The sequence below is a fragment of the Dermacentor andersoni genome, chromosome 2, assembly GCF_023375885.2.
Source record: "Dermacentor andersoni chromosome 2, qqDerAnde1_hic_scaffold, whole genome shotgun sequence".
Taxonomy (NCBI): Eukaryota; Metazoa; Arthropoda; class Arachnida; order Ixodida; family Ixodidae; genus Dermacentor; species Dermacentor andersoni.
This window is the reverse complement of record NC_092815.1, coordinates 256,703,492-256,727,780: the sequence shown is the minus strand read 5'-3', so window position 1 is coordinate 256,727,780 and position 24,289 is coordinate 256,703,492. Positions and strand designations below refer to the sequence as shown.

Below are 24,289 nucleotides of genomic sequence, written 5' to 3'. Positions count from 1 at the left end.
TAAATGAAGGGGTGCATCTCCATGCGTGAAGTCGAATGCAGCCTCATGCCTGGCAAGGACCTGTACTAGTGCTTGCCGTTCCGATGTACCGAGAGCCTTGCTGATCATGCCAAGCATTAGCTCTTCAGAATGGCGATTATCGCAAGGAGAGCAAGCTTTAGAGATGTCCGTAGTTAGTGCCGCTATTGAGCTACATGCGGCTTTATCGAAGAGAGCGATTTTCATACCGCGAAGGAGGACAACCGGTGTGGCGGAACAGTTCAGCGCCCACAATGTGGCGACTCCTTTCGTCATGCACACGACAGAGCAGGGCACAAGTATATCTTTTTTAGCACAGTTTATGCGGAGAGGTCTAACTACAAGGTCAACACAATCAGCATCAACAGTAGTTGCCGAAACACGAACGGGCATTAGGCACCACGATGGTGCAGTCACTTCATCAAGAACACTGAGTGTGGGTGTGTCCCTGTCTTCACCACCCGAGCTTTGTTCAGAATGTGCTGATATTAATAACTTGTTCAATGATATTTCGCCACAACCACAGTCCACGGAAGCGCCGCACTGTTCAGGAAAATCGATACCAAGAACAACAATGTGCGAACAACGAGAAAGAACAAGGAATTCAGACGCAAACACTTCCCCAGCCAACAAAACACGCACAGCACAAACACCAAGGGGATGAAGCCACTCGCCGCCTACTCCACGAAAGGTAATACCGTCGTTCTAAGAAAACATAACTTTGTGGCCTAGACGGTTTTTGAAAGCGAGGCTCATCACAGACACAGTCGCCCCAGTATCAACTAACGCCATGGTCGGTATTCCGTCAATCGAGACATTCACTTTGTTTTTGTACATCACAACAGGCAGAGGTATTTCTCGCAAAGACCGTCCAGTGACCACACCTCCATTGGCCGCGGATGCTAGTTTCCCGGCGGCGGTGAGGAAGAATGGCGCCGAGGGGACGGAGAGCGACGGGGACGGCTATTTGGTGGCGTCAAACTCCGCTCAGATGCTGGCGAATCGCTGCGTCTGGTCTCGTGTGAGAAGTGATCCCTTGGAAGCAAATCGGTCGTCCGCAGATCATATGAAGTATGGGTTCTGGGTGGTGAGAACATCGATGGTGTCCTACGTGATTGACGGGCTTGGCAACAATACCGAGCTATATGGCCTGTGGAACCGCAGTTGTAGCACACGGGAGGGTCGCGGTTCACAGCGTCTTCCTCGAAACGAATGGTAGACGGCTGTGGGCGGCGAGAAAGTTCGTGGTCATGTGAATAACGTGTCTCTAGCGTCTTCCTCGAAACGAATGGTAGACGGCTGTGGGCGGCGAGAAAGTTCGTGGTCATGTGAATAACGTGTCTCTGCTGCTTGCTGAAATCCGTTATATCTTTCATAAGTCGCGTCGTGGTAGTAGGGTCGGTGCTGTTCTTGTCGCTGCCTGACGGAAGTCGTAGGGCCTCTCGGGGGTAAAAATGCGGCTGCTCTCGTTGTGGCCGAGCTTCATAAGTAGGGCCTCTGTCGTAGAGACGTGGCTGCTGTAGGGGCGCGAGTTCATAATCCTCAGTGCCCCTTGCCGCAGGATACGGGGAGAAGGATGCCACGTTTGGCTCAAAATCTGGTGGTAGACGGAAGCTATGAGTGCCTGGATGTGTCACTTGTGCGTGCAGGCCGAGTTCTTCCCGAACTATTTGTCGGATCGTTGATGCAAGATCAAGGGGCTGGTTGCTGTCCACGCTTGCAACAGTCGTCACATTGGCTAGCCTGCCAAACTTCGGCATTATGCGCCTCGTCTTTAGTTGCTCGAAAGTGCGACAGTGCCGAATGATGTCAGCGACGGAATCCAGGCTGTCTTTTGCGATGAGGAAATTGTAAACATCCTCGGCAATTCCTTTTAGGATGTGCCCGACTTTGTCTTCCTCGGACATTCCAGAGTCCACCATCCTACACAGTTTTATTACTGCCTCAATGTAGGTCGTGCAGGTTTCGCCTGGTACTCGCGCACGTTGCAGTAGCGTCTGTTCTGCCGTTTTCTTTTTCATCGCGGAGTCGCCGAATCGCTCTTTGATTTCCGAAACAAATCTTCCCCATGTTGTGAACGGTTCCTCGTGGTTGTCGAACCACAACAACGCACTATCCGTTAGAAAGAACACGACGTTAGAAAGCTGAGAAGCGCTGTTCCACCTGTTGGCGGCACTCACCCGGTGATAATGGATGAGCCATTCCTCGACGTCTTCGTCCGATCTTCCGGTGAAGGGACGCGCATCTCTCAGTTGTAGAACGGAACTTGTCGGGGCAGCAGATAGAATGGGCCGTTGTTCGTCTGCATCCAGCAAGGAGACGGCTCCGTCGAAGAACTTGTGGTACAGCCTCCGTCTTCGGGTGTCGATTACCCAGCACCTTCCATCACAACTGTTACGAAGAGTTGCGAAGAAATGGTTTTATTTACGGGAGAATCGGACGATGATCGTAGCGTGATCATAGCGCAGCCCGGCCTCTCTAACTTCTCATTCTCTTCGTCTTCTCTTCTCTCTTCTTGTCCACTCCTTTCGTATCCGTTACAATATATTCGTATTGAGTGAATCTAGCCAGTGATCCTATTTATTTATTTCTAAAGCTTCCTGCAAATTCTAATTCCTACTAATTATAAATAAATATTAGCAAAAATATTGTAATCAAGTCTACATCTGTTTTTCGACATTATAAGTGCACTGAGAAAAATAAAATTAGCATCACCAGCAGAGCAACTCTCTGGCATTCTGGCCATATACAGTCGACTGATTTTTCGGATGCCTAGCTTTTCGGACATGCTTAATTTTTCTGACTTTTTCCCGGCCCCAGGACATACCTCATAAAGTCAATGTATTACGTGGCTCAACATTTCGGACACTCTAGGGAGGGCTGTTCAATTTTTCGGTCTTTCCAAGCGTCAGCCGGGCCTACTGCCACGCGTCTTGAGCATTGTCGCCGACATCTTGTTTGTTTACATTTTCCTCCTGTAGCCTCGAAACCAGTGCCGGCCTTGCATGGCGGTTCCTCAGCTACTCGGACGCTGGATTGAGGCTATATGCTAGCAGCTTCCGCTTCCGCAACAGCTTCACTGCCGTAACGCAATGCTTTTTTTTCTTCCTTTCTTCCTTCAATTGTCTGTTTGTGTTTGCCGTGCGTTGACTCGCTTAGCGAGTAGGCCTAGTCGTGGTCGTGCTGTGGAGATGCGAAAACCACGTTCTGTCACTACTGTGGCTTGCATTTTATTGAATTGTCTTCAGTGTTTCAAGACGCTGTTTCCGGAACTTTTATTTTTGCGTGCAACGTGGCAGCGAGGAGGCACTCAACGAAGTCGGTGTGACAACTTCCCGACGACTGTGCTGTGTGTGCTGCTTAGCCAAGCGTGCCGATTCACAATGGAGAAGAAATGTATGTTGTCATTGGCCTCGAGAGTTCCGATGAACCGAGGCAAGTACGCCACAATGTCCATGGCGAAGAAAGTGGCAATCACCAAGCTCGTCGAAGGTGGCCAATCACAGGCAGACGTCGCAAAAGGGTTTGAAATTTCCAAACAGACTCTTTCGGACTACATGAAAAACAAGCAAAAGATTAATCACTCTTTCCAGCCTCTAACTCAATAGTAAGCGATAAATTGAGTTTTTTGGGGGCACATTTGTTTTTTCGGACTGCCTGATCTTTCAGACATTTTCGCGGTCCCTTGAGGGTCTGAAAAATTGGTCGTCGACTGTACTTTGTTTTTGTTTTGACAAAGGGGAATCTTTGAAAAGTCTCGTAAGAAATCGACAGAAATATTGTATTAAAAGCTTTGTATCTTTTGTTGTAATGCAGATATACAAAATCAATAATGCAGATATACAATCAAATAATGCAATCAAATAATGCAGATATACAAAATCAAGTTATATATTTCCAATCAGCAGAAAAAACTGAACAATACCTCATTCGAAAACTAACAAAATTAGTTTTAAGATCCACGTCTTAAGGTAAAATCTTTGGCTGGCCTGGGGCCAAAGTTTTGTTCTAGTGGGGACAAGTTTGAATAGTCATCAGGCTCCATGAACTACACATAAATGCGGCAGTTGCGCATTCATTCCCCCTACGCATTCACAGTACTGATGCTGTGTGACTGCTTCACCCGTGGCTGTTAATCGAAGCACTATAACATTAATTCCAATGAGTCTCCAAATGAGGCTTTTAATGGGGTGCACTGATGTTAGTAGGCAGTGTCAAGAAGCCGTCATGTTTTGCTCTGGCGGCATCATGAGCATCGTATTCTGGCGTCACCCACCAGCTCCATTTCTTTCCGGTTTTCCGTCATCGTCTCAATATCTTGAGTTGTTTGAACCCCTCCTTTGTGTGTGTTAGATGCGCATGTGCCCACTCTATGTATAAATATTTTTCAGCTCAAAATAAATTTCACTTTGTTTGCTTGCGACTGTTTTTGCTTGTGGCCGTATTGTTCTCACCTACTATACCATCACTCTTTAAATGTCCCCTAAATGCTCATTTGTAGATTAAACTTCTAGGACAACAAAAATGTGCAAGTATTTCTGTGTGCTGATACTCCGTAAGGCGAAATAGATGCAAAACAAAGGTCAATGCCACCTTGTAAGTTCTTTCACTAGCCTCCCATGAGGAGCATCTGATTGGGATTAGATAATGGTTTATCGATAAGCAAGGATTGCATTGTAATGTAAAGATTTATCCTACTGATTTCCGAGAACTTTCACCACACAAAAATGGCACCAGCATGCACTTTGACATCCATGATGTCACACTGCTGTGCCAATGTTGTGGTTTGAACGTCAAACTATAAAGGCGATACTCTAACTTTAATTTTCTGTGCTAGTAATGAGCCAATTCCTGGCAAATAAATGAAGCTTCAAGAATACCGAGCTCATTCTGTTTTGCCCCTTTAAGAAAATACACTTTCCTTTTTGCATGATGCAGTGTGGTGCCTCATTGGAGTTGGCCTGTGGACTCAGAAAGTGCTATTCACGAAAGCAATTGACCAAAAATGTGGCCCCACTATGGAGGATGTGTGAAGAAGAGGTCTGGTATAACCAGTCTTACTGTGAATGTCAAATGTAATGCGATTAGCATTGACGCAATGTAGCAGTGTTGCCAAATTTCTCACTTCTGTCTATCTCGACGCTCAGTGCAATGCTCTGGTCCCATTCTGTTCACTTCACTATACGCTTCATGCTTGGCTGCTTTTGATGCTGATTTTTTCACTTCTCTGTAGCAGACTTCTTCAATTTTTCATTGCCAACTTCTTGCCACTTGTTCTGTCTGTCTGTCCACCTACCCAGTGGCACTTACCTGCAGGGGTGGTACAGCTGCACCACTGTGTTACATTTTTTACTTGCTGCACCAAGCTGCACTAAAAAAAAAAAAAACAATAAACATACCTTTATTGCATTCTAGCGGTTGCGAAACATTGAATGTGATCAAGAAGGGTTCGGATTCGGACAACTTTCAGAGGGTATAGGTAGTAACTAGGTAAATAGCGCAAATATTGTTAACTTTGTCCCCAGAATATTGGGAGCTGCTGCTTTTGTCACCTATCGTGCCATTCCAGCCTGTGTTCTCCTGCATTTGGGTGTGAGGATGTGCAACCATATTGGCACATCTGTGAATCCATGTACATGTTTGGTGGGGCACTTATGAGTTGTGTATCTTCAGACTTGTCCTGCAAGATACGTTGCCTGTGAGCAACACCGTGGTAGCGCACGAGTCATACTTGAGCCTAAGGGCATTTGCTAGAAGTAATATGAAGTGCCCGTGCGCAGTTGTAAGAATTTTACTGCTTTTCTCATATACTAATATGCTGAATCCGCATGCACTGCATATATATAATACACATCAATCTGCAAGTTACTGCATTGTAATTGTGTTAAATGCGCTTAAAGCACGCTAGGAGACATCTCTTTCAAAAAAATAAGCGCCAACGGTGACGGCATACAAAGAAGGAACAAAAGACAGCACAAGGCGCAACAAGACAGCAAGGCAAAGGCCTAAATTTTACTTTTGAACTAGCCAAGGATAACAGCTTACAGTTTTTAGATCTTGACATAACCCTTACTGACGAAGGCTCCTGCTGGATGTACCGACCCCGTCCCCGCAAGGAATTGTTGCCGTATGATTCTACACACTCCAAGACTGTAAAACGTGCGATTGCCACTATGTGCCTAGAGTCCGCCCTTAAAGAATCGTGCTGTCATAAGGCCCAAGCAAGCTTTGACGAACAGATTTTGAAGTTGAGGAAGGCTGGCTTTCCTTGTTTGGTTTTAAGTGCAGTTTCGGAGGCACTTTTGAAAAAGGTGAAAAAAGAAAGAAAAAGAAGCAATGAACAATGTCAAACATTCGAAAAGAAAACTAAGCCACTAGTGATACCGTATTCACATAAAGTGGCGCATAATCTTAAACACGTCACCGTGAAATACAAAGTCCCTGTGGTTTGTTCCGCGCCCCGAAAGCTTGCTACCTTGTGCCGCCTGATTGGTTCTGATGACTCGAAGAAAGTAGGGTGTTCTATTAAACATACGAAACCTTTTGTTAAGTGTGAAGAAAGGGTAGTATGCCGCATACCACTCAAGTGTGGGAAAGAGTATATCGGCCAAACTGGCCGATGTATCAATGAACGCCTGCGGGAGCATACGCTTTCATTGAAAAACGGCTATGGTTCAAACTTGCTGCTTCATTGCAAGGCCTGCGGGAATGAGAAGAAACAAGTATGTGAAGCAAGGCTTCATGACACAACAATCATGTTTACAAGTAAAGATTCTGTGGCGCGTGAATTGTTGGAGGCCAACCAGATTAAGAAAAGAGGGGACGCCTGTGTGAGCACCCCGTCTCTGAACATTTATAACAATGAAAGCATGTTCTTAGATAAGCTTTAGATTTTGATTATTTGCGATTCCCTTCAAATAAGAAAGAAAAGAGCGCCTTGTCTTGTCTTTTGTTCCTTCTTTGTGTGCCATTACCTTTGGCGCTTCATTTTTTGAAAGCTATGCACCAACTAGCCCCAGAACGTGTTCTACTGCGAGACATCTCACAGCATATGTTTTGGTCACATAGTGGCCGTGACGTTTGCGTCGCTAAGCCATAAAGATAACATGTTTAACATGGATATTGACACGTGTACTTCTTTATCTTTATCGGGTTACCGCTTCTCACCACCTAAGAAATGTTATCGCACAGCATAGGACGCGCCTACCTGTAAAAGAAGTTTCTGGAATGTTATCGATGGTTCCATCCGCTGTCTTTCCCCGCAACTTCTGTAATCTGATTGCATGTATGCGCGACGCGAATAGTGTAGAACTTTGTGGAAGACACGCCGGTCCCAGCGGTTACTCTGGAACATTCGACGACTGATCTCTAAACGCCGATGCGCTTGACCCGCTGATCAGATTTTCGATGATCGGCGACTGTGTTCGTCGCTATCGTTGTGCTTTAGGTGTAGCCTGTCTTTGTGGGCACAGGTTCGCGCAATAAAAGCTAGTTTTGTCTTTCACAGTATTGCTACTGTGTTCTTTAACGTCAGTACCACGTGACAATATGCAAGGAGAAAAGAGCAAAGTGCATGAATACGTTTGTGCCAGTTAAAACTGGTAATATGCGAAAGTACTCATGCTGGAAACCTGACTGTGTTAATAATGCACTGTTAGTGTTGGCCATGGTAATTAATGTATGTGTTGGCAATGCCAATAAGCGGATTCAGTATAGAGTGGTAAACACGCCCAGCTCTCCATGTCGGCCACATCTATTGAGGAACAGCATGCTTGTAAGTTCATAAAATCATTACTAATGCTTGAACAAGTGCTAGTTTGCAGTGCATTTTTGGAGCAATCATGATTTGAATTATCCGAAAGATGGCTGCAGGTATGCTGTCGTATGCCCACTGATATGCAGAAATTTCTCAACATATGCTGGAGCTGTGCCAGAAAGCCTGATTATTGCGCAGAAGAAAATGAAAAAGGACCGGAATGTTTGCTTGTGTTTGTGCATCATACCTCCGTAATAAGCAGCAGCTGGAAACCTAAATCTTGCTGAAAATAGCCTTCTTGACCTCTACGAGTTCTAATAATGAGAGTTTCTAAATTTAAATGTCTGCCATTGGAACGAGGACCAAAAGGCTGTTTGAGTTATCCGGTACTTTGTACCAGTATGTCAAACTGAAACATTTCTCATTCCGCTTTTTGTTTCGGTTCACTGAAAACGATTCATCTCCGGTTCAACTCCAGGGCAAAAAAATAATGGTTCAGATCCGTTCAAGTTAATTTGCATAAACAAAGAAAATTGCAGGAAGACAGCACAAACTTATTTTGTACAAAAACTCAACGCTACTGCTAAGCTGCACTGAAAGATTGCGCCTGTCGATTGTTCTTCAGGCTGCACATGTAGTTACAAAAAGAAATTGTGCAGATCCAACACCAATGCTGGAATGCTATGTGAAGCCAAGCTTCATTGAGGGAACACAAAAAGGCTCACCTGAACGCATCCTATTGTTAATTGGCTTTAACGAAGAGCTTAATGTCTGCCATTCACAGTCATATTGGGCACAATAAAAGGTATACATGCTCCACTGTCTCTGGTATTTTGCACACATCACAGTCTGGCGAGTCCACGAATTAGATGTGATTAAAATACAGTCGACGACCAATTTTTCGGACCCGCAAAAATGTCGAGAAAGATCAGGCAGTCCGAAAAAACAAATGTGCCCCCAAAAACTCAATTTATCGCTTACTATTGAGTTAGAGGCTGGAAAACATGATTAATCTTTTGCTTGTTTTTCATGTAGTCCGAAACAGTCTGTTTGGAAATTTTAAACTCTTTTGCGACGTCTGCCTGTGATTGGCCACCTTCGACGAGCTTGATGATTGCCGCTTTCTTCGCCATCCACATTGTGGCGTACTTGCCTCGGTTCATCGGAACTCTCGAGGCCAATGACAACATACATTTCTTCTCCATTGTGAATCGGCACGCTTGGCTAAGCAGCACACACAGCACAGTCGTCGGGAAGTTGTCACACCGACTTCGTTAAGTGCATCCTCGCTGCCACGTTGCACGCAAAAATAAAAGTTCCGGAAACAGCGTCTTGAAGCACTGAAGCCGATTCAATTAAATGCAAGCCACAGTAGTGACAGAACGTGGTTTTCGCGTCTCCACAGCACGACCACGACTAGGCCTACTCGCTAAGCGAGTCAACGCACGGCAAACACAAACAGGCAGTTGAAGGAAGAAAGGAAGAAAAAAAAGCATTGCGTTACGGCAGTGAAGCTGTTGCGGAAGCGGAAGCTGCTAGCATATAGCCTCAATCCAGCGTCCGAGTAGCTGAGGAACCGCCATGCAAGGCCGGCACTGGTTTCGAGGCTGCAGGACGAAAATGTAAACAAACAAGATGTCGGCGACACAGCTCACGATGTGTGGCAGTTGGCCCGGCTGACGCTTGGAAAGTCCGAAAAATCGAACAGCCCTCCCTAGAGTGTCCGAAATTTTGAGCCACGTAATACATTGACTTTATGAGGTATGTCTTGGGGCTGGGAAAAAGTCAGAAAAATCAAGCATGTCCGAAAAGTTAGGCGTCCAAAAAATCAGTCGTCTACTCTATTAACATTAACACAACACCTAGTCTGCTGCTTGACACAATGTGCTGAAAGCCGTACTAACGGTGCTGTTACCTTTAAAATCACAAGCAGGTGGTGTGTGTTTAAATGAGGTCTGTAAATGAGGTACCATACTTGAGCCACAACTGCAGGCAATGCATCGGTGAAAAACGCCAGAGAAGGTGGCCAACCTGAACCGAAAAGTGTCATTTTTTTCTTTCAGTATCACTCCGGAGTGAAAAGAAGAAATCTTAACGTTCCGACTCCAGATCAAGCAAAAATAGTGGTTTTCGGTTTGGTTACAGTTTAATACCCTGATTCGAACTATGGGACATAGAAATATAGGCACTTTATTGCACCTGGTAAACACTAGAAAGTAGAACATGCCACCTTTTTGTGCACTCTGAAGTTGGATCTTTTACTCCAGGAGTTAATGCAAATGGGGAGGGCTAGAGAAAAGTAGCGATCACTTATTTCATTGAGCGTCTACATATTTAGAGTGTTCTGTTCAAACTAAATTTAAAATTTGGTGGTCCATAAGCTTCCTTTCTTTTCCTGTTAACCGGTTCCAAATGCAATCTTTTCCAGCAAAAAAGAAAAAAAAGAAAAAAAAAAGGAAAAGAAAATGCTTCGAAAGCTGTTCTGCCCCGGTACCTGTTCTGGAGGATTGACCAAGAATGTTCAAAGGCCCATTCGCACATGTTCGGTGGCCGATGTTGTCTATTCTTGTGCATGCCCAGCTGGACATTCCCAATGGCCCAAGCTGGTGTGAAAGAGGTACAGATGCACTTGCCAAAAAGTTATCCCAGAGAATGCTAACAATAGCATTAAAATCATCGAGTTATTTCTCGTGAGTGGATGTAAAAACATGTCGTCGTGAAGAGTGTGAATGGTGTGTGCTGTCCTGCAGTGAGGAGGAGGCTCAGCGGGCACTGACCATGCTCAACGGTCGATGGTACGCGGGACGCCCGGTCAGCTGTGAGTTCAGCCCTGTCGATCGTTGGAAAACGGCTGTCTGCGGTGAGTATCTATATCGGTAGGTTGCCTTTTCGAGAACTGCCAGGAAATGTGGGTTTGGAGCAGGGTTGACATTGCAGGTGACCATGGCCACATTCGTTACAGAAGCGGCATACTTCCCATCCCGGCCACTGGCTGGCTCGCATTTCCAGCTTTGTGCATGCCCTGCACCCCAGGGAAAGTGGCTGAGCAATAGTTTCAGCATATGTGGCATTTTCTGTAGTTGACAACCAATATTCGGACACCTTACACTGCACCAGTCAGTTCTGCTAGAAGCCGAGGGACAGCACCACATTAGGAAGTCTTTTTAGAAGTCGCAGGTGGTTGCTATATCTCCAGAGCGACGTTAGGCAGTGCTTTGTTTCAAGACGCACATTTTTACTCGTATGTTCGGCAGCTGCCATACATGTACAGTTGTCATATTTATTTATTTATTTATTAATACTGTGGATTCACGTGACTCCAAGCGGGGGCACCTGTATGAAACACCTACATTTTATTGAACGCCCGTAGGGGCTACACACACCTGCCCTCCATAAGAGTGTCGAATGAGAGTAAATGTTCAACGGGAACACTTATTGTTATCTATGAAGTTTCTAGATTTGAACACGCATCACAAGTTATCGTATGAAATCACCGTTCTCTTTCATATTGATGACGCCTGTTAGCCCGTGACCACTTGGGACTTGTTTCCTTCGCCATGCACATTAGGAGCCGGGAGTCGTGGCCTCGGAGTCTGGCGTCACACGGCCTAGTCTCTGCCGGCAGTGCGCCTCGTAACGGGTAGCTGGCCTGTGCTACTGGGGCGTCGCACAGAGGCTATGCAGGCCCACACCGTCATCCGAGCTTTCTTGAGCAAGGCTGCTTCTTTTGTGAAGAGGCCTAGAGGTTGGAGAAACGGAATAGGTTTATTTACATTAGAAAGGCAAACTTATTCACATAGAACAAGGGGTATTCGTACTGGCAGGAGCACGGAGCGCAGTACATCATTCTCGCAGCATGAACTACAGGTCAGAAGGCTGCATCTTTCTGGCGAACACACATCGGAGCCCAATGGCACTGCCTTGTTCACTGAACGCCACCAGAGAAATACCCCCGCCGCACACGGCTCACTGTCCCAGAGAAAGAAGGGGATGCTCAAAGGCAGGGCTGTTGTGCTCGACTCCATTTGCTCCTGGTATGGCCCAGTAGCGACCGTAACGAAGCGGCGTATAATGCACTTTCACAGGAGTTCCTTGGGTCTCGGCGTCGTAGTCGGCGACCAAGTGCCGTCCATCAGTCTCGTAGCCGTCAGACGTGTTTCGCCTTGGTGTCGCCGCTGGTCTGTCTGAGGTGGCGTATGATGAGCTTCACGAAGCGCAGGAGAGGCTTGAAGGTCGCTTCCCCTGCTGGCCAATCGTAACAACGTACGTGGCACTCAGAGTTAAATAGTGACACAGTCCTGTGCGCAGTCTTTGATTTTTGTCACTAAGACTCTCCAAATGGTACCAACTCCACTCTCAATGTGGCCGTCTACAAGAGCAGTGAAAATTTGGCCGGCAATTGGAACATGGGTGACCTCTGTTTAAGTTGCCAGGGGATTTAGTGCATGCATTGGCAGTACATTCGTCTATTTGTAACGACAGCAGGACAGTGGTTGAAGGCAAGCCTACAAGCTTTTTTGGCTGCTTGCAGAATAATGTCACTTATTTTCTGGTGTATCTGATATTTTGAACTCTGTTATTTGGACTTTTAGGTGGTCCTCGCTGAGTCCGAGTTATTAGTCTATGACTATACATAGTGCAGGAGGGCACTAAAACTATGTGCACATGTCTGTAATGTACAGGGTGATTGAACATGTAGTAGTCTGGAGCCTAGAAATTGGGGAGATGGGGCTGCCTGATCAGCAGTGGTTGATGCACAGACCAAGGGCTGGGGCCTAAAGGCAGCATGCCGCACATCTGAAAGGCGCCTATGGCATCTTCAGATGTCTCTTCAGATGCTCTGATGACATTTGGTGCTGTGGCCATGATGCTGCTGTAGATGTCATCTGGTACTGTTTTTTTTTTTTTCTTTTGCAGTAGGGAACAGGCAGGGTCGACGGTACAGGTTGTTCAGGGCACAACCACAGGCTGAGGTGGTTGCTGTTGCATGCTGGGACAGGTGTGGGCTGTTGTGAGCATGAACTAACACTTCTAAACAAAATGAAGGACATAAGTGCTTTCGTATTACTGTCATGGAGTGCCAACCTGTGTAAGGGTACTTTTTTGAGCATCATCTCAGTGGGTGAAAATGACCGAGGACTGATGGCTCACAGATTGGATAGCATTAAAGTTCCTGTGGTTCTTGCATGCAGCGCTTCCTTTGCCCACTAGTGGCTAAAGAAAGTTACACTCTCTTGAAAACGTTTGTTTCCCCTTCGTGAATACCTGCCAACACTTTATTGTTTCAACTGTCTTCGACAAGGTTGATATCATGAGCATATACATACATACATTTATACATGTAAAGTTTGCCTAGTCACTTGACAGGTTAAAGCCTAACTTGCTCAGTTCTGCTCTGCTTTTCACTCAACTAGGTAAATCATAAGTTGCATGTATACGAATGAACAAGAGAAGGGACACCGAATCGCTTGATTTTGTTAATTGTGACCATACAAAGCCAACAGAGGATGAGGCCAAGGAAAGCATAGGGCAAATTAGCTGTAGTTGAAATTGAAATGTAGAGAAGGGACAATGGGGGTGGGGGGGGGGGTGTACAAAAAGATAACTTGCCACTGGTGGGAGCCAAACCCACAACCTCCGCATTACACGTGTGCTGCACTACCACTTGTGCTACGGTAATAGTTATCAATCCAGCCACTATCTTAGGTATTTATGTTTACTAGATCTAGCCCTGTAAATCTGTTTCATGTCAGATTTGAGGCATTGTGCAACATTTAAAGGATGATTATGATGAGCACGAAAGTCTACCGCTTGTTAGCATTCGTGCTCTCATACATGCTGAGCCAGTTGTCGACATCACACAATTCAAGCTGTATAAAGACTCTAGGGTCACGGGGATGGGACAGAGAAGCACTTGTAGCAGGGGAGGGGAGGGGGGTCCACTGTAGGTGAAGTTACTTTGCCGGGAAGCCATGTTTGAATATGGGACAGAGTGGCCATTCATTGGTGGAGCTCCACCGTGGAGACCGGCAGCGTGTCCATGGCATTATGTCTAAGGAAAATGTGGGCGAGAAACTATTTATTGCCCAAATAGATGCAGCACGGAACAAGACAGTGTAGCTTTCACAGGGATTGAGCGTTGTCTTTGCTACAGTGATGGGTACCTTCGCTATTGGGTTCTAATGTTCGACGCTAATAGTAATAACTTTATAGCGTGTCCATGGCATTATGTCTAAGGAAAATGTGGGTGAGAAACTATTTATTGCCCAAATAGATGCAGCACGGAACAAGACAGTGTAGCTTACACAGGGATTGAGCGTTGTCTTTGCTACAGTGATGGGTACCTTCGCTATTGGGTTCTAATGTTCGACGCTAATAGTAATAACTTTATACTTTTGAAATGTATGAAGATTTTTATATCTCGCACTTAAGTGAAACTTTGAACATATGCAACACCTCTTATTGTTTTTTGTATTTTGGTTAATTGTAGCGCACTGATAATTTGCTAAAATGGCAATCATGCTGTAGTGCTCTCAGGTTGGTTCTGTTACAGCTTTGGCCACGTAGCCATGGAAAAGTAGTCTGATCGAAGAGAACTAAACTACTGGTGAGAAACATTATTGGAGCTCGTCAGCATTGGAGTTTATTTGTTCCACCACTGTCCTCCGCTTTATGCAAACGCAGTGGCCCTTTTGTACTCCCTGAAATGCTGATGCACCACATGCCAAAAGGTGCACACGTCATGTGCAACCAGTACCACAATCGCTGCCAGTGTTTTGACCCTCTTGAATGCTTACAGGTTTATTCTTCCGGCGTGCTTGTCCCAAGGGTCGTGGCTGCAACTTCCTACACGTTTTCCGCAACCCAACAGACGAATGCTGGCACGAGAGCAGGTGAGCTGTAGTACATGCAAAAAGCCATGTCAGAAAGGTTGGCGAAGTTGACGAGCGCTCGTACGAGCGCTACCTGTGTGCCCGCAGTTCTTTTGTTAAATTACATTATTTTTGCAACAATATTGCTGGAGACCAAGCAAAAGGCTGAACAAACAAGTTGAAACAAGTTGGAACGACCTGACCATACACACATCAACATAATAGTGTGTTTAAGGAAAGACAAAATTAGGCTTAGACAAATTTTCTTTAGTAGGATGTTCTTGAGGGCTAGTTGGTCCATAATTGAAGGAAGGTTAAAACTGCATGAAAAAAAAAATGAGAACAAGCAGAAGGAACACACCACGTGCTTGCAGTGTGTTGTGTGTTCGTTCTGCTTGTGCTCATTTTTTTTTCTGCAGTTTTATCCTTCCTGCATATATCCTATATTTAGCATGATTCCATTGAATATTATGTTATGCAGTACAGTCGAACCCACTCAGCAATACAGTGGAACCTCGTTGATACGATTCTCACGGGCACCGAAAATAAAAACGTATTATCCAAAAATCGTATTATCCAAAACGGACTCCAAAAGATCGCGAATAATACATACTTGGCACAGAACTTGCTTTTATTAAAGCACTTTAAAATAATCCGTCACTTTGCGCTGCACTTTTTGCTTTTCGAGGACCTGCAGCAAGCTTTTCAGGAACTCGTAAAAACGAGTAGCAGTTTCCTCGCTGAGCTCCGCAGACGCGACAAAGCCACGAAGCCCGTCCAAAGCTTCGAGAGCACCGTCAGTATTTAATGGCTGACGATCGCTGCTGCAATCTCCGGCGTCTTGGTTGTCATCGTCGTCGCTCTCCTCTTCAGCGGTAACATCTGCAATGATGTCTTGGACGGTGCGCAATTCACATGTCGCCAGTTGGTCGTCCGCCGATACAAACTCTTCCGGAGACGCGTCAACATTGAGGTCACCCCAGTCCGGGATGTCAATCTCTGCGCCGTCATCTCCATTTTCCTCAGTATCGCCAGGTGCACAAAAAAAGCCACACTTCTTGAAGCAGTTGGCGATGGTGTCAGGTTTGACGCGATCCCATGACATCGCCAGAAAATGGATGGCATCAAGAAGATCCACCTTCAAGCTGGCATCTTTCCGGTCAATCTTGGCCAAAAAGCGTCTGATCAACAAGCTCCTAAAGTGAAATTTCATGTTTCTAATGATTCCTGCATCTAGGGGCTGCAAGTGGCTGGTGCAGTTGGGCGGCAGGAAAATTACTTTTACGTTTTGCAGCCACGAAGTATCGACAGGGTGCGCGGCACAATTGTCGAGAACCAGAAGAATTCTACGGTTCGCGGCACGCATCCGGGCATCCAGAAATGTGAGGAACTCTGTGAAAAGGGCTCCGGTCATCCATGCCTTCTTATTCGCTTTATAAATGACAGGAAGGCGTGGGTTACGCGAAAAGCAGCGTGGCTTCCAGTATTTGCCAATGACAGTAGGCTTGAGCTTCTCGGTTCCATCAGCGTTGCAGCACAACAATACGGTGACTCTTTCTTTGCTTTTTTTTCCGCCTTGACACGTCTCACCTTTTATGCTGAGACTTTTCTCGGGCTGAAGATTGATGAACAACCCAGCTTCATCTGCGTTGAACACGTCCCTTGGCTGGTACTGAGCAATCACCGCCGGCAGAATCGAAAGCCAGTTGGAGACCTGATCTTGGTCGGCAGACTTCCCTTCGCCGGAAACGGTTTTATACGACAGGCCATGCCGTGTTTTAAAACGATGGAGCCACCCGCCTGAAGCTTTAAAATCTTCGATGCCCAACGAGAGTGCTATCTCATCAGCTCTCTCGCGAACAACTGTCCCGTCCACATTCACGCCCGCCGCCCTTACTTCCCTGAACCATGCCAGAAGAACCTCTTCCATCTTGCCATGCTGGGCGCCCCTTGTTTGCTTCACGCCGGCGCCGAAGACTTGAATGTTCTTCTGAATTTCTTCTCGCTTGCCGACGATCGTGTTCAGCGTGGAGACAGGCAAACAAAGTTCGCGTGCCAGGTCGACACGTTTCTTCTGCGGATTTTCGTCGACTTTTGCTAGGACGTCGAGTTTTTCTTTCAGCGATAACGCTTTACGCTTTCTAGACATGGTGAAGCGCACGGGGGAAACGCGGCACCAAAACAGAAGAAACGATAAGGGCGAAGTGCAAGCTAAACGCTCGAAACACCAAAATGGCAACGAGAAATGGCAAGCACAAAGCCAACAAAGCCTACAGCATCGTCAATGCATGCACCAATCACTGCTTCTTGGTCACATGATTTTACCGTGAGTACTATGTCTTAGGATAGATGGCGCTAAAAACCTTCGGTGCGTTTGGTGTGCGAGCTTGCGAAAATTGCTCCCAGAGGCCGCCACACTGCTGCAGGCGCTGTGCAGAAGCACGGCCGGACTCTAGCCGAGCCGAGCCAGGCCAAGCCTCGAGCATACAAAGCGCGCGTCGCCGCGTCTTTAGTCCGCCGTGCCTGTCGTTTCGCTCGATGTTAATTTCAGTAGCTCTGCCCACCCGCTTCAAAGGACTGGCTCTGATGTTATCATCATACAGAAGACGTTTCCGGGATCGTATTATCCAAACCGACGTGGAAATACGATCGTATTAGCCGTACAAAAATGCATTTACCTCTATAGGGCATCGGCCGGGAACGAAAAAAAAAAACGTATTATGCCGAAAAACGTATTTAGCCGAATCGTATCAACGAGATTTCACTGTATTCAGATTATCAAAATTTCAGGCGCCGTACGGTGTCTCACCCGTTGTTTTGAATATATAAAGAAGCCAAGAAACACTGACACCAAGGACAATGTAGGGGAAATTACTTGTGCTTAATAAATGAAATAAAGAAACGATAAATTAATGGAAATGAAAGTGGAGGAAAGAACAACTTGCCGACTGGTTGTGGGAACGATCTCACAACCAATGTGAAGTTTGCGGGATCGTTCCCCACCTGCGGCAAGTTGTTTTTTCATACACTTTCATTTCCATTAATTTATCGTTTCTTTATTTTATTTATTAAGCACAAGTAATTTCCCCCATGTTGTCTTTGGTGTCTGTGTTTGTTGGCTTCTTATGATGTGACTAATAAAAATCGGGCCCCTCGGTTAACCCCCTTTTTTCTCGTCCAAATTTTTTGATGTCATTTGCGTGCACGATGTAAAATGGCGCGATTCAGGTTGCCTTCCTCATGCTCCCCATTCTCGCTTTCATTGGCAAGGTGGCTTTTTGGCAACTTCACTTGCCAGCACTCGACGAAGCAGCGTCACCACGATGAAAATTCACTGCTTGGCTGCGTGGTGGCGAGTGGAAACTGTCACGAGAAGTTTGCCTCTCATTGACTGGCTTATCAGTGAACGGGCCTGAGATTACATGCGCCTGGGCTAGACTCGGCGTCATAGAAGCAGCGTTCATGTCCATGGGCAACCAACGAAAAACTACAGTGAACATGCCCATTAAGTTTGTCCGTGCGATTTCTGGACGGAATGGGTTAAGCCTGCTTGTAGGTAGAAAGCACAAACCAGAATTTGTGCAACACTGCCTAAACTTCCAGCATTACGTAGTCAAGGTCGCATGCGAAATTTGCGCATCGCTCAGTGTAGATGACATGTGACACATATTGGGCCACTTGACAGACATGAAAAATACCCCTGTGGCCTGGACCATCTTAAAATTCAAGTATACTGAACCACAACACAGAGCAGATGTCAATAAGTAATTCCTACTGCTGGGTACACTGCTAGCATTGTAAAAAATTGGAGTTGCATTTTTCCATGAAGATATCCGAATAACAGCACTGGAAGTAAAGTATTTCCCGAGGTGAAACTGTTCCCATCTATGCAAGTAATAATGCTTCTCACCTTCTTTTTTCCATTTTGTCAACTTTTTACTTTCTTTTTCTCAAGGTTATAATGCAGAGACCACAAGTATTCGCTTCAAACCAGAAAATTGTTTTTTACACCAACTTAAGTAGGATGAATGCTGTGGCATTTTTCTTCATCACAGTATGTAGTATACAAGAGTGCTACTATTGCACTATTTGATTTGAAATTATTTAGACAAATTACTGTTTCGTTTTTAGAAAACTTTTTTGGACGAAGAAAAGGAGCAACACAAGGACGAGTGCTTTCTAACAACTGGTTTTATTTTCGAAAAACCACCTGCTTAAATACCCACAGTTCTGCGCAATCCAGTCAACAGAGCACGTCTATAGCACATGTAACAACACTTGTAATAAAATGTCTTGGATCAGCGCTACCCGGTCAACATAAAAACAGCAAAGCACATAAAACAAGCACTTAAGGTGAAAATGTGTTTAAGATATGATGACAGGAGCCAATTCTCTTTATCTAACAATGAAATGGAAGGATGACTGATGCATTTTTCCTTTAGTTTTGCAATCCAGTGAGCTTCCCCAATTTCTCTCGCGGTCTGATTTCTATGCCTAAACAATATGTCGGTGCCTCTAAGACAGGGTGAGCAAGCATGTTCTTACAATGCATTGCCAAATGCTTACTAGGGTGACCTTTCAGACTAGGCAAGTGTTCCCTTAGTCTGGTGTTAATGCATCTCGCAGTCTGCCCTATGTACACATGACCACAAGTCATAGGAATCTGATACACAACGTTCTTCGTGCAATCGACAAATTGGTTCTTATGCGGATGTTTAATACTACGTTCTTTCTTTGCATCATCCTTACTTTCGAATTTACTTTTTAGCCTAGAACACACACTACCTATTTTGTTTCTAGCCGAAAATACCACTTTTACTTCGTAACTACCAGCCACCTTTTTTAAGTCTGTGCGAAAAGCCATGCACATATGGAATCACTGAAACCTTGGAGGCTATATCCTTCTGCCTTTGATTCTTTGTGCATAGTTCTTTATCCTGTTTAACTTATTTCATTAGTCTATTGCATGACGCCAGCATCACAGCGAGCGGGTACCCAGCTTTTCTCAACCGATCAACTTGCTCAAGAAATGCAAAGTTTATAGTGTGGTAACATGACTTCAACAACGCTGACCGGAAACATGAAATGACTATACCATTCTTCACAAGCCTGGAATGGTTTGAGGCATAGTTCATTAGCGGTTTTCCAGGTCGGGGCGAGAATGACCAACACACATGTTGCGGTAGAAATTCTAACTTGACATTAAGAAACTGCAGCTTATTATCTACCGGTACTTCCGAAGTAAATGTCAAGCCCTTGCCCAGAGAATCAAAGGCTTCTACCACTCTATTCCTGAAAGCACCCTTGTCTACATGACAGCCTAATGTCAAGTAGTCATCGACATATCTGTATACCTTACATACTACACCTTCTAAATCTTTTGCCAGTTCTCTGTCTATGCTTCCCAAAAAATGCTACTAAGGATGGGAGCTACCTTTGACCCGATGCACACACCCCTTGCCTGTATATACGTTTCACCACAGAATCCTACATGCGTATTCGTTAAATAAAAATGTAGAATTTCAAGAAAGGATTCAATAGCCATCCCGCACGTGTTGCAGAATGACACCTTGTCATTCTCGTTTGTTATGCAATCTTTAACACTGCACATTAGGGGCCCATGTGGTAAGGAATAGTAGAGATCTTGAACATCTGTGCTGAATCCCCAGCTGCTACTTGTACTACAGTATCTGATGCTAGAAAATTCGCAAGGCCTTCAAAGTTTTTCAATAAGTACGATCCTGTACATCTAAGGAATTCAACATTTCAGGCAGGAACCCTGCTACCAGACCCTGCCAACACCCTCGTTCGGACACAATTGGCCTAAACGGAATTCCTTGCTTGTATGTTCTTGTAGTAAAACATATATCAAATATCATTAGTTTTGAGTTCTTTACGTGTGATGCGAGCTTTTCTTGGTTACGTTTTTTCAATAACCCCACCACCTTCTTTTTTACGTTTTCTACATTCACATCCATTTCCTAAAGCACTTGTTCACCGCTAGGAAAGCCTTTTCCAAATAACAATCATTTGGTACAACAACCAGAAAGCCTTCCTTTTCTGCTTGAACCATACGCAGATTGTTCTCTACCAAATAATTAGCAGTCCTATCAACATTAGGTCTGGATGTATCGCTTACCGAAGCCTTGGCCACCACGTCCACACATTCCACCACACATCGTTCTTTTTCTTTCTCTGGTACACTACTGGCAATGTCCCTTGTAAGTGCTAACCTGTCGATGATGCTGATCCTTGGCTTCTTGCAGAACTTTGGCCCCAACTTGAGTACCTCTTAATGCTGTGCTTCCACCATCGCGCCCCCTAGTATTAGAAGGCGTCCCTCTGGCACTTCCCTTTTCTTCTTCTTCGGCAATCTCCGACGCACATCGTTCCATATAGCCTCAGTCACAATATTTGCCTGTCTGCACCAGTCATGAAAAGCCTTCACATTGAAAAGACCATCGGAAGCAGACGAACGGGCCACCTTTAGACATTCTTTGAAAGGTCTAACCTGTCTCTGACTCCCTGATCTCAAGATCTTGATTATTCTTCTCCCGTGTCCTGCAGACGGGGGCAACCAGTAACACCTCATTAGGGCATTTTGCAAGTCACAGGAACCAGCTTAACACCCGTGCTTGGCATTCACAGACCGCGATAATAGGCACCAGAACTGCTGGGTTGTTTAAGCCATAGTTGGGACAAGTAGAAAGAGGGCCGGAAGCACTAGAAATGAACTGAAGCATAACTGCGAGTCGGCCTAGTTGGAACAGTTTCATTTTTAGAAAAACTTCTTGTGCGCAAAACAAACAGGGACAAAGAAAAGAAGCAACACAAGGGCCAGCGCTTTCTAACAACTGGTTTTATTTTAGAAGACCTACCTGCTTAAATACCCACAGATCTGCGCGATCCAGTCAACAGAGCACGCCAATAGCATAATTTGCTCACTGCTGCAGCAGGAAAGGTCGAACAGGGAGCACCAATTACGGTGTGTGTAAATTGGGAGTCATTGTCGCTGTGTGGACTGCAGGAGCAGATGGCTACCTTGCGAGACTGTTGCCCAATGTAGCTAACCAGATCGTCACATCCAAGAAACATAACATGGCAACCATGATCAAATGAGACTCTCATCCAATCATCGCATAAGGTTCAGACAATACACCGTACATTGGCTAAGATCCACATGAGAACAGTGAGCATTCACGCACAATAGGTCGCTTACAGAACATTCAGCTATCCGACTTCAGGCACAGTGCTTGCCTTCGTCGCACATGGCAGTCTAGTAACGAGTGACTACCAGCAGTGCAAGCAGATTGGACAGTGTCCCACCTGTTTGCATCGACAGTCGCTGTAAGTTGCATTGCAAATCAATTGGGTGATGCACGCATCTGCTGCCATAGCCAACACAGCGACATGAGCTACCTGGAATTCCTTTCAAACCTGCACATTTCGTTTTGTTCTTTCGGGGGCCGTTAAAGGGTTGCTCACACTTGGTGCACCACCTGCTCTCAATACGGACATGGTCTGTTTTGTGGAAATAGCCATTTTGCAGGCCTTTCCACCCATGTGGATATCAACCTCATACACTCCGGACCATGTAATCATGTATGATAGCCCCCGTTGACGCCAAATCATGGCCGAGGAAGGCCACAAGCAAAATTTGCACACGGCAGCAGCAGGAAAGGACGAAATGGGGAGCACCAATCATGGTGTGTGTAAATTCGGAGTCTATGTCGCTGCGTTGACTTCAGGAGCAGGTGCTTACCTCGAGACACTGCTTCCCAATGCAACTGACCAGGCCGCCACATCCGAGAAATGTAACACGGCAACCATGATCAAGTGGTACAGTATTGAAATGAGGCTATGCAACCAAATCACTTCAGCATACCTCTAACATAACGCATTGGCAGTATACACTACACATTGGCTATTATCCACATGACAACAGTGAGCATACACGCACACGGGTCGCTTACGGCACATTCAATCGTCCGACTGCAGGCATAGTGCTTGCCTTCGTCGCACATGGTGGTCTGGTAACAAGCAACAACCAGCAGTGCAAGCAGATTGAACAGTCTGTCCTCCCTATTTGCTCTGACAGTCGCCACTGAAGATGAGCAACTTGTATTGGAAAGCAATCGGGTGACGCAAGCATCTGCTGCCACAGCCAACATAGCGACATGAAGTACCCGGTATTTCAGCGTTACCTCCTTTCTAACCTGCACATTTCTTTTTGTTCTTTCGCGCGCCGCTAATGTGTAACTCACACTTGGTGCCCCACATTCTCCAAATATGGGCATGGTCGGTTTTATGGGCATCCCCACTTTGCAGCCACTTTTGCAGGCCTTTCCGCCCATGTGGATATCAAGTTCATACGCATCGGACCATATAATCATGTATGATAGTCTCCGTTGACGCCAAATCATGGCCGAGGAGAGCCACAAGCAGAATTTGCACACGGCAGCAGCAGGAAAGGACGGAATGAGGAGCACCAATCACGGTGTCTGTAAATTCGGAGTCTATGTCGCTGCACTGACTGCAGGAGCAGGTGCTTACCTGGAGAGACTGTTTCCCAATGCAACTGACTAGGCTCCCACATATGAGAAACGTAACATGGTGACAAGTACCAAGTCGGACAGCAGCGAAACCAGATTCTGCAAAGAATCACTTCAATGTAGCTTGCACAAAAACACAGGCTGTCGAGCAAGAATAGCAGTTCTGAATGAGACTAGGAATTAAATATAGGAATGAGAAAGCTTGCATTCAAGAAAGAAGCCACTCTACCCTGCAAGCACTGAAAGCCAAAAACATTAAGAAAAGTTTAATGCTACATAGCACACAGTGCAAATGTTAATGCAAGACACACGCCAATGACGCATCAGCTATTTCAGGAGAGGAATTGCACATGGCAACATACACTAGAAAATACTGCTACACATATGTTATGCTATTAGACAGTGACTGGTATTAAGTATGAGCAAAGAACTGGTTGACCTTTAATGTTTGGATGAGGAAGAGGAATGATCTTTAACAAGAATGTGGAATGAAAAAGCTTGCATTCATTGGAAAAAAAATTATACTTGGCACAAATGGTATTTGACAAGGCCAGGAAGCTCATTAAGGACGGGCAAGCTGATGGAAATCTTTTGGCCAGCGTCGTCTGTGCTTGTTCAGAGGTTGCAGGTACATCTGAAGACAATTTTTGTCGTTGAGGTACCTGGATGACTCGGCCAATATTTGGGCTAGTGGAATGATGGCAGAAGCTCTTTTCACTCTTGACACAGTCATCTGTAGACTTGATATCTCATCCAAATACTTCTAGAAGAACTTCTTTGTTCATGGTGTAAAGCCTTGCGAATTTGGCTTCAGCCCCTTCCTGTTGGTGTAGATGGGGGCTCCCGTGATGACCAAGATGTACTTGGCACATACTCTGTTGGCGCAGAACTGTGACACATGAGATACAGCAGAGATTATCCAAAGTCATGTAGTGTTTTCTCTTATGTTCTAACCAGTTATACTGAACTGTAAATACAAACAAACGTTCATATCATCTGCTACAAACAAATTACATGTATCTAAAGACTAGCAAGCCAATACAGCATATATCAAGCATATTTATTTCTGAACCAGGTGTTGTTTACCTTGT

General features: G+C 45.4%; 1 protein-coding gene across 3 annotated transcripts in view; it reads left to right on the top strand.

Annotated features, from left to right (window-relative positions):
* Positions 1–24,289, top strand: part of LOC126539742 (U2 small nuclear ribonucleoprotein auxiliary factor 35 kDa subunit-related protein 1-like) — a 283,793-nt gene that overhangs the window by 211,434 nt on the left and 48,070 nt on the right. Inside the window, exons 8-10 of one of the 3 annotated variants that reach the window (XM_055075638.2) lie at positions 10,525–10,634; positions 14,574–14,667; positions 20,417–20,555. In XM_055075638.2, the coding sequence (XP_054931613.1) occupies positions 10,525–10,634; positions 14,574–14,667; positions 20,417–20,528 (316 nt within the window). In that variant the 3' untranslated portion in view covers positions 20,529–20,555. Of the gene's footprint in view, positions 1–4,956; positions 5,059–10,524; positions 10,635–14,573; positions 14,668–20,416; positions 20,556–24,289 lie in introns of those variants that run through there. The other 2 variants (XM_050186590.3, XM_055075639.2) reach the window with 2 other exon arrangements.